The sequence below is a fragment of the Onychomys torridus genome, chromosome 6 (genome assembly GCF_903995425.1).
Source record: "Onychomys torridus chromosome 6, mOncTor1.1, whole genome shotgun sequence".
NCBI lineage: Eukaryota > Metazoa > Chordata > Mammalia > Rodentia > Cricetidae > Onychomys > Onychomys torridus.
The window spans coordinates 108565898-108577188 of record NC_050448.1 but is presented as its reverse complement, the minus strand read 5'-3'; the positions used below and the strand labels follow the sequence as shown (position 1 = coordinate 108577188).

Sequence of the window (11291 nt, the reverse complement as noted above, 5' to 3'; positions counted from 1 at the left end):
GTGCACCTGCACACACCCATGGGCACACATTCAAGCCACAGGCTGCAGGTTCTGCTAACGTGTCCTTCCCTTCCCTCCTCCCTGCCTCACCTGGCTCCCTTTCCCTTTCCCCACCCCCAGCCCTTGCCCTACACAATGCGATTTTTGTTTGCTTCGACAGCATGTGACAGTGGAGTCCCTGCTTTGCCTAACTCAGTGCAGCAGGTCTCTCGGGTAACAGGTGGCAACTTCCCCTGTTGGATGGTAGGTATAAAAAAGAATGACCTCATAGGGGTGGAGCTCGGGGACTCCAGGTAGCAGTCACAGACAGGTCACCCTGCAGCGAAGAAGCAGTGTAGTTAGAAGGGGACAGTTAAATGCCAAGGTTCACCCTGAGGCCCGTAAGCAACCTGCCATTGCCTGCAAAGCTCAGAAGTTTGTCTCATTGCCTCCGATGGAGCCCAGAGAAGCCCCTGGGAAGGGAAACCTGGGAGGCAAGAGGAAGAATCTGACCTTCCTGAGACCCAGGCTGTATATGCTGGAGAGGAGGAAGACAGACACTGTGGTGGACAGCAGTGTTTCTGGGGACCACTCTGGCACCTTGAGGAGGAGCCAGTCGGACAGGACCGAATACAACCAGAAACTACAAGGTAACCAAAGAAAAAGCGGCTGCCTCAGGTAGCCCCCCCTCCAGTTCTGTTTGGCTGGCCCCCATTTGTAGAGACACTTAAGGCAGAGAAGGAAATCAAATCCAACTTTTCCTTCTTACAAAACAAGGAAATGCAGTTGAAAGGGACTCGTGAGATATAGAGAAATTTTTATGATATGAATCAATGGTTAGAATCGCCTCTAAATTTTTCTTAATGCCATTCAATTTTCCCTGGCAAGGGTTTTTTTTTTTTCCTTTACCTTCCTTGTTCCCCCTCTCTCCCCCATCCAACCTAAAAAGGGGGAAGGACTGGTACACATGTGATTTAAAACCTCCAAAAGGCAGTTTATCCCTGTAGGTCGCTCTGAGATGTCACACCATGAGCTCTAGCTAGGAAACTGTGCTAAACCATGGTTGAAGTTACCTTAAACAGGGATGTGAAGCTATAATCATGTCTGTGAAAAATAAGTAATGTTCTAGTCAGTGGGATGCTCTGAAAGAATTCCTGAAAATCACTTCAGTGAGCATGCCCTTGGAGAAGACTGAACAGCATCCAGACAGGGCAGAGCTGTTCCACACACTTATGCCGAGTGACCGCTGAGGAAATAAGCATTTTATTTTGTGATGTGGTAAGGTAATTTGGCACAGTTATTACAACACGTCTTCCACCTCTGGCCCTGGATTTCTATCTTCTTCCAACTACCCTTCCCCCTAAAGGCCACTTGCTCCGGTGAGACTTGGTTTGGCGTGATAGCAGGCAGAAAGTACAGATGGGAAACAGGGTTGTTTTAACTTCTTCACTATGCCTCATCTGAAACATATAGCTCTTCCTTATTGCTTATATTGACTCTTATTCCCCTCCAATCTCTCACCCTACCCATACTCCATGAAAGAGGCTTGCTTTGTTAAATGTCCCAATCCTGGCTATAGAGTCAGGCCCAGCATAAATAACTGTTCAATATCATTGAACTATTCAGCAACTATTCAATAGAACAAATGGTTTGGATGATCTGGCCCAGGCAGGGAAAGGATGTGAACAGATAACCAAGCCTGAATAAAAACTCTGTGTGTGTGTGTGTGTGTGTGTGTGTGTGTGTGTGTGTGTGTGTGTGTTTATAAGGAGGGATTCATACCTCCAGCAATAAATATGATTGTTTACTAAAACAGAGCATGTGAATGTACAGAACTGCATACATAATGACTACATTTTAGTGGAGGCCTATCTCCTATCTCCTTCCTCACTGCCTTGTAGAGTACTGTGACCATACCTTAGCTCATTCTTCTCCCGTTCATTATAAACATACATCACAGCTCCTTATTTCCATTCTACTGAGGACTCTAGAGATGAAACAAACAGGGAAACTTAAAGGCTGAGTTGTAAAAATTTAGGATTTCATATATGATTACCTGTGTAACCCCATTTGAATTATGCATGACTTGCATGACTTGGTTGCATATGTCTGCATCTGTATAGAACATACAGATATATATGTGTACTCGAGATATTCTGCAATGCTTAAGCTTTTCATGAAAATGAGAGTCAGTGGTCTTGTTTGAAACCATAGCGATTGATGTTACTGATGCAATTTCTGCTCCTCAGACAACACATTATATATATACACGAATCCAAATCTACACATTAATAACCTGAAAAATGATAGTATTTGGAAATGAGACCCTTGGGTGGTAATTATATCCTGGACAAGAACCCTAGTAAATGGAATTGATGATTTTGAAAGATACTCAAGAATTTGCTTTTTTCCCCTGCTGCCATTGGTAGAGACAACTGTCAATCAGAAGGCAGGCCCACCTCAGAAATTGGGTCTGCTAGGAACTTGACCTTGGATTTCACAACCAGTAGGATGATGAGGAACAAAAGCTTGTCACTTATGCTACACAGCCTGTAATACATTCTTAGAGAAGCTAACTAATTGGGTCAGTTTGCTTTCACCGTTTGCTTAGGTTTTTGGTTGGTAAATACTTTTGCTGGTGAAGCAGTCCCTGAGAATGGGATAAGTAGATAAAAATGCCATTGTCTTTGATAACAGGAGTCAAAACCTGCTCCTAGCAGGTCAATGGCATCTTATTCCCTTCCTTCTTTTATTAAATTTCATTCCTTCTTTAGAAAAGAAAGTTTTATTACTGTTAAGAAGGAAGTGGTAGGTTTCCTTATAAAATCCTAAAGTTTGGTACTCTAGCGTTAAAAAACAAACTTCCCTGAGGTACACACTTCATACAGATTGCAAAATACAAGGACACAAGACTCGACTGAAAAGTTGGACTTGGCCAAATTATGAGCCCATTTGATGTATCGTGTTTTTAAAGATTAATCTGTAAATGAGTGGGCGCTGTTCACACTGAAAGCCTTGGCAATTGTTCTGCTCCAGGCCAATGAAGGATGCCACAAAAGGGAAGGCTAGGCGTCTCTGTATTTCTAACCTGGAGCCTTTCTCATTCCTGTCTGACTTCCTCCTCCAAACGCCATTTGCTAAAGAGAAAAACCACAGAACTCGGAACTTGACACCTACAGAAAGAGGTGTGTAAGTGTTTAGAAGAAAGTCTACGTCCAGTAGCTTCTGTCATTCGTGCACAAAAGCCGAACTGAAGCATATTACAGTCCCTCCTTTTTCAGTAGAGAGTCAAGGCATCTTGTAGTTTTTTTAGAAAACTTGTTTCAAATCGTGGAGCCACAGAAAGCAGTAACTCCCACACATCCACACTGAGGTGGGCAAAACCACTCCTCCTGTGTTGACCAGGGGTGGCTTTTTTGGGGGGTGACTTTCCTAAAGATGGAAGGTATCGTTAGTAGTTGTGTGGGTTTTCTCATCCATAGAAATCAGAATTTTACCAGCGCATAACATGTGGAGTCAAGTGGTGAGGCTGAAAGGAAGGAAGGGGGACTGCTGGGGAAGGGGACGTCAGGCCTGAAAATAAGTGAATCTTAAAGTAGTAACAGAGCTGGGGAGAAGACCAGTAAGAGACACACACTCAACTGATGTTCATCTTTTGTAGTAGTGCTTTCTCATCAGGACCAGCAGCCCACAAATAATGACACAGAGACTTATTAATTCTGGAAGCTTGGCCTTAGCTTAGGCTTTTTTTTTTCTAACTAGCTCTTAATTAGCCTGTTTTTATTAATCTACGTTATCATGTGGCTCGGTTACCTTCCCTCTGTTCCATTTGTCTGACCTGTTGGGCAACCCACTGGTGTCTCCCAGACACCTAGATTCATCCCTCTGACTTCCTCTCTCTGCCTGTAAATCCTGCCTATTCTCTTCCTGCCTAGCTATTGGCCACTTAGCTCTTTATTAAACCAGTCAGAAGGAGCTTTGGCAAAGACACATCTTCACAGTGTAAACAAATATTCTGCAACAATCTTTACCTCTGCTAATACAGAGGATTTTTTTTTGTTTTGTTTTTTTGTTTTTTTGTTTTTCAAGACAGGGTTTCTCTTTGTAGTTTTGGTGCCTGTCCTGGAACTCACTCTGTAGCCTGGGCTGGCCTCGAACTCACCTCCGTGAGTTTCACCTGGCGCTGCCTCTCAAGTGCTGGATTTAAAGGCATGCCACCACTGCCTGGCCAGAAGATTTTTTTTTAATTTTATAATCTTCATTTACAGAACTATGTCTCTGACACCATCCTATTAACATCAGTACTTTTGCAGGCATTGGTTTCCTGGGGAAAGTGGGATTGTCATACTAACGCTGAACTTGCATGTACACTTGGTTAAAATCAGGCAAGAGAAGCCTGGAGTGTCCCAGACTGCTGACTCCTAATCAAGTAGGTGGAGAGTCCTTGGATCAAGGTTACTGCCTGTTGGGCTGCCTTATTCTCCCATGGAGACTGTATTTGGAACTTGGGAATTTTCTGTTGCACAGGCCTCTATATTGACTGTAGGCTTGCTTTGGTCTGTTCCTATCTCATTTTCCTATGGGTGGACTTTGGCTGTGTGTACATGTAGGCCTGAGAGGTAGCTGATGATAGGAAATTTCTTGAACTGATGAAACTGGAATGTTTATACTACACATTGGATGCCCTTGGTAGATGGGAGACCTAATAGGGAAAGATTAAGTTTACAAGCCTTAAGGCTAGGTAGGGGTGAGTGTGCCCCAGCACTGAGCCAAATTTTGGTGTGACCCTCTAACAGATCTGAGAAATCTAAGCTTGAACTTGGATTTCTAATTGTTATGAAGGTAGCTTTGTCAAAGAGAGAGAGAGAGAGACGGAGATCACTTTTCATTTGACAGTTGAGAAGCTCTGTTTATAACTTTTAGATATGTAGGCATGGCATGCCAGAAACAGTTGTACCCTTGCACCAGGGAACTGGAGAAGGGCAGGTGCAGGCGTGGATTTGGGGAGGTGATCTTCCTTCTGTGGAGGATCCTGCAGAGTAAGGGGAAGTGAAGTGGAAGGAATGGAGAGTGAGAGCTGTTACCACCAGGGTGACACCAGCGAGGGACTTCCACCCACCACCACACGATCCCAAATCTTTGCAGCTCTAGCTTTGCAGTGGAAAGCCGTAAATGGTAAAACTCGGAGTTGAGCATAGGTGCATTCAATAATGTAAAACAGAATACATCCAGTTAAGTATCTTGCCAAATGTTTTACTGACACCAAGTTAAAGCAATTTGGTGTTTACCGCATGCCTTTTATAATGTGGGAACAGTCTTTGTGACACAGCTTGACTGGACAGTTTTTGCTTGGAAACACACATTTTTTTTTTTCCTTTCACGATGTGTCTTAGCCAGTGTTGCTGTTTTAAAAATAATTTTTATTATTGCTGTTTTTCAGGGATTAAAATTGCAAAGTTTTAGACCAAGCAAGTTTTTCCTACAATAACAGGAGCTTAATGGTCTCTATTTTCTGCTTTATCTTCACTTTAAGGCTCCTCTTTACTTTTTATGCCTGTTATCCTTTATTTTCCTCTCCAAAAAATGCCCCATACATCTGAAAGGCCCTATTCGCTAGCAAAGGTGGAGAAGACAACACAGTTACAAATTAAAATTATGCAGTTAGCTGAACATGGTGGCGTACCTTTAATCCCAGCACTTAGGAGGCAGAGACAGGCAAATCTCTATGAGTTCAATGCCAGGCTGGTCTATATAGCTGTTCTAGGGCATCCAGGGCTACATTGAGAGATCCTGTCACAAAGCAAAATAAAGCAAGCAAGCAAATAAAAATATGGAGCTGTAGTTCAGAAATTAGCAGTTCTGTGTATGGTTGGGTGATCCTGTAATAGAATTCTACAAAGTCAGCCTGAATCCTGAGCTGTAAATTTAAGTGCAGCAGGAAAATAGAATGTTGTTATTAAAAGCCTTTGTCAAAGGGTATCCAGAGCAATTTCTCTCTTGATTAGTGAATCAGAGAAGAGCAGTTCTGGGATACCTGCACTGAGGCTCTGGCAAAGAATGTCTTGGACTAGCTGGCCTCCCCTGTGACCTGAGGAACCCAAAAGGCCACATCATCCCACTGCTGGTCTAAGTGTCTGTGTAAGAAATCATTTTTTTCCTGAATGCTTCTTAATGGTAGGTCTCCAAGTCAGTGCAGAAAAAGCTGTCACCGATTTCTGCTTCTGTGTTGGTTGTGAAATGGTTGATTGCAGACATTGTTTACCTCTCAATTCTGGCCTGACTCTACTCAGGGAAAAACAGCTAGTCCCTTAAAGAACTAGTCTCCTCCCACCCAAGTGCAAGCAATCAGAAATGTAGAATTAAATACATACCTGCTTCCTGGCTGGAAATTAGTCCTTTGCTCAAGCTGAAAGTTTCATTCCTCAAATTCATGGAGGTCTGGATCTTCCTCAGTGAGGTCTCTCCACCCTTCACAATCCTTCCCTGGAGGTTCCTGCCTGAGGAGGCAGAGAAAGGAAGAGCTTTCCTTCTATCCTCTCAGATTCTGTGTATGGGATTGGGAAATGAATCGACAAAAGGCAGACTGACTGAGAGAAAAGCTGCAGATTTTATTTGAAATCTATTTGTTTTATGTGACACAAAGTACTTTATAGAAAAAAGTAAAAACCCCAAAGAAACAGATGGACCTGGAGTTCTGTACTGTAGAAAAGCAGGATTGGGGGCGGGGCCACCGACTGGAAATTGGGGAAGTAAGTAGGGGACTAAAGGAGGCTGTAGGTTTTTCAAGAAGCACTGCTGTGCAGATTCATCTGGATGTCAGTGGTCCATCTCCAATGTTGAGGAGCTCTCCTCTTCCTGATCCAGCCAGTCCCTCTCCTCGTGGGAATTTATGCATTACTTTAGAATTACTCCCTGCATCTGCTCTTCCCAGGCACCTTCGACTCAGAATAATCAATACTGCAAATCACTGTGTCTGTGTGTGTGGATGGGAGGGGGGTTGTTCTGCTCATTTAGTGGTTTTCATCTCAGAATGTCTGAGTTTACATTATTGTTATTACCAACCCCCTTTCGTTCTCCTGTTTAGATATGATTCCTCCTGGGGGTAGAGACTTAGGCCTACTTCAGTATTTAAGGCATGCCTCATATTTGGTACACACTCAGCTGAATCACTGCCCATTTAATAATTTAAAAATATTCAGTGGTTAACTGCTGCTGTATTGATTCTTATGGTTGGTATATTTCTACAATTCCAATTTTTCTAGCATTTGATAGTAGCCAACTTTTGGCAACTACATTCTTTTGTTTTTCTGTAGCAAGGAAAAGCTATCGAAATCAAGAAAAGAATCAAAGAAGAGAATAAGATATATTGGTATCATAATCTTCGTCTCATACCAAGTCTCCACGACATAAGACGTACACATAAAGCAATACAGAAGCTGTGATAAGAAAAAAAGTTTAATTGTGCCTAAAGTGTAGGTGGTGTTGAGTGCAGAACAGAACAGTGAAAAAAGAAGCCATTTAGGATTTTTAGGGTTGGGGCATTCCAGAGTGATTAAACCTGTCCTGTGATTTGAAACTAGGTGATAATACAATGCTGACTTTCTTCCTTGAGAGTTGACAAATGAAAGGTATCCAAACCTGAACATCTGTGTTTGTCACTTATGTGCATCACGGCATTTCATAGTTTTTAAAACTTTGTAAAGAAGTTAATGTCATATGTTCACAAATGATGAAGCCAAGGTTTGTAGAGGTGGAAGTGCCTTCTCTGTGGTCACACACCTAGTGAGTGGCACCATTAGTTCTCCTGAATGTACTGTGTTCCAAGGTCACTGTGTGTGTGTGTGTGTGTGTGTGTGTGTGTCTGTGTCTGTGTCTCTGTGTGTGTTTAAACAGACAAACTGTGTTCTTCATTCTTCTTACCCTAGTCTTTAGTATCCACACCTGTTTTCTGTTTTCTTCTTAAGGGATTGACCAATCTTGACAATATTTTGGAAAATGTTCGAAAGCCCTTAGATGCTCTGTTTTACAAGGACATTTGCTGCCATCTTTAAGCAAACCATGAGCAAGCATTTTCAAGGACTGTATCATTTTACACTTTTAAAAAATGTTTTACCTACGTATAAATTTGGAAGACCTGTGAGCACAGTGGATTCATCAGCACTTCCTAGAATAACTAGCATGGCATGCTTTAAAAATATAACATGAATTCCCAGAGCTCATCTCAGCTGCTGATCAGCACTAACCCTACACGGTTGGGTAGGATGCTTAGTGGAAACGGCCAGAATGTCTGCTCCTTCCCAAAGATTCCTTGTTGATTTTCTGTTTTCTGTAGCAGTTGGCAATCAGCTCCAAACAGGGGCAAGTACAAGGCCCTGGTTTCAGTCTTCAGCTCAAAAAACAAAAATTAAACAAATCAAACATTCAAAATTTACTATTTCTAAAAGTATAAGTTCACATTATGCTTTAGCCTTTTAATTTTTAATATCTCTTCATATACATGTCAAGTAAGGATGTAAATTTAGATTTCATTTGGTGAAGGAATATTTGGGGAAAAATTAATATTCTCTGAGAAAGTGAAGTTTTACCACATTGTAGTTACAAGAAATAACTTTTACACATTTTATTTTATATGGTCTGGGGATTGAACCTAGGGCCAATGTATACAAGGCAAATGCTCTACTCTGAGCTGTACCCACAGTCCACATTTACTTTTTACTATGCAATATATAAATTACACATCACTACATAAACTTTCGTTAAAACTTTATTAATAGAATTTTTTGAATGAGGAAAAACTAATCACAAAAGTTCAAGTTCTTACAGCTTTTGCTGTATGTTCTAATGTTTAAATTAAAAACACTAAAAATTTGTTTTAAAATATTCAAACTGTAGTTTGACTTTTCTGTAGTTTTAGATTTTATTCAAATTTTATGACATCTAAAGACCTCATATTAGATGATGTTAGAGAACATAAACTATGATATGTACACATTTATGTACATGTGCACTATATACATATATACTGATGCATGGACTGATGCTTGTAGGTGATACTCAGAATCCACAGCCTACAATAAATGATTAAATGGAACTTAAAAAAATCAATTTCAGTTAGTTGAAAGGAAAACAAATTCTGTTTTTTATTTATCTAAAAATATATTCAAATGATAATTCAATGGATAATAAAAGGCTTGGGATCTAGCTCAGTGATAAAATGTTTGTGTAAGGTTGTGTAGCCCTGAGTTCAACCCCAGCACAACACAAAGAAATGGGAGGAGAGAGAGAGAGAGAGAGGAGAGAGAGGAGAGAGAGAGGGAATGGAAAGAGAAGAAAATGACATACCTCTATGTCTAATGCTTTGACGATAAAAAAAGGAAGAGTAGGGCCTCAAAATGCTGACTCTTTGGCATGACGCAGACATTGCAATCATCAAACACAGCAGCTGTGGCTGCCTGCACTGGGCCTGTACAGGAAAGGACCTGTCATCTGTCAAACATAGCCTGGGGAGGGACTCACAGAGCTCTGCCTTTCTGAACTCAACTTTTAGATACCAGTGGACATCGGAGAGAGGCAGTCATTGTCTTCAGTTGGTACCACGAGTGAGCCCACCAGGCTCCCATGGGCAGTTCCAAACCCATCGTAGGACAGATGGTCCTGGTTAAACTCAGTGGTTGACAAAAAGAAACAAAAGGACATGCGTGCAAAAACAGGACTTGTGTGGAATCGAGAGTAAACAGAGGTGGGAAGGAGATGGGAAAGGAAGGGGGTGAGAATAACCAGGATGCACTGGACACTTGAATGAAATGGCCAAAAACAAATTTAACACAAATTATAACTTTAAAAATGAGGGCATAAGAAATGATCCTCAGATAATTTTCTCATAATTTATGCAAACAATTTTTAGAGTGACTTTAGGCATTATAGGCAAAAAGGGAGGAAGGAGGGAAGGAAGAAAGAAAAAAAGAAAGAGAAAGAGAGAAAGAAAAGTTGGAATCAGTTGTTATGCCCATTACAAAAACCTTGATTTGCTTCTCTGGAAGTTTCTACTCTAAACTCTGCTTCTACATGGCCCTTCTGTGACCTCTCTCTCCGCAGTGGCAGGTGGGACCAGTTCCTGTTTACTCTCCTCCACAGTGCTCCATCACTCACTGTCTGGCGTGCCATATTTCTCGCCAGTAATTGTCTTACTGTTTCTCTTTCATAACCAAAAGACGTTTCAAGAGACCAAGGTTTGCCCTTGGGCTTCACTGCCTTTCGGCTGCAGTCGGAACAGAGTTCCCAGCAGTGCCACAGCTAACGTTTGGGGACAGGTCGTTTTCAGTTGCAAGGTGAGGCCCCTGCACTGTGGGACATTAACAGCATCCTCATCCTCTATGCACTAGCTGCCTGGAGCTCTTCTTCAGGCCTGTTAGAGACAACCAAAATGGACACTAATGGTGCCCGAATATTTCCTTAGAGGACATGAAAAATGTCAAGTTAAGAGCCGCTCACAGGCGCAATGGGTAGTCAATAAATATTTTTCAAATAAATGAATATGTGGATAAAAATCAGTGTCCCATCCAGTCAAAACTATACATTCAACAATAAGACACATACAGGGGGAAAATGAATACAGACAAGATTTACCAACCTGAGCTCCTACTCTGCTCAGAACTTAGAGCTTCAGTTTTCATTGTTTTTTCCCATTTAGGAATTTAAATAAAGACATTTCCAGGAAGTGCCCACCCATTTAGTTCCTAATTATCCTGGCTATGCTATGCTGATTGTCGGAGCCCATTTTCGGGTTCTCCGTGGCTTTATCCAGCAGGTCCGCATAGAGGATGATTGGGGCCATGGGCCTCAGTGCAGGTGTCTGAGATGGTCTGCGCTTGGCTGTGCTGGGGGGAGGTCTTTTGCTCCACCCTTTGGCATCTTTATAAATACCCTGGGGCAGAGACAGGCAGGACCCGTTGGAAAAGGTTCCAGGCCCTCTCGAGGATGTCCTGTATTTTCTATCTGTTTATCTCCGCACTATAAATCCTTCTATCTAATATTCCCTGCTGCTCACACTCAAGAAAACTCTGGGGAGCTGTGGGGTTGGTGGGTAAACGCCCCACAGCTGATCACTATTGGAGCCTCCTCTAAATTCAAACCTATGCTACTTTGGTATTTTTCAAGCCTGTAAGTGTTGCTGAATTCCTTTTAGAAACCCACATTGCTATCTTTTGCAGCAATTAGCAGTCAGAGGAAATAAATCTGAAGCCTTAAGAGTGAGGATAAAGTAGTTACCTGCTCCAATAGTTGAGCTTTCAAATTTGGAGCAGTGGAGTTTC

The 11291-nt window shown here is 41.9% G+C and overlaps 1 protein-coding gene across 1 annotated transcript in view; it reads left to right on the top strand.

Annotated features, from left to right (window-relative positions):
• Positions 1-433: 433 nt before the first annotated feature.
• Arhgef38 (Rho guanine nucleotide exchange factor 38) overlaps positions 434-11291 on the top strand; it is a 113198-nt gene continuing 102340 nt past the window's right edge. Inside the window, exon 1 of the mRNA XM_036191547.1 lies at positions 434-629. Within this exon, the coding sequence (XP_036047440.1) occupies positions 434-629 (196 nt within the window). The remainder of the gene's footprint in view (positions 630-11291) is intronic.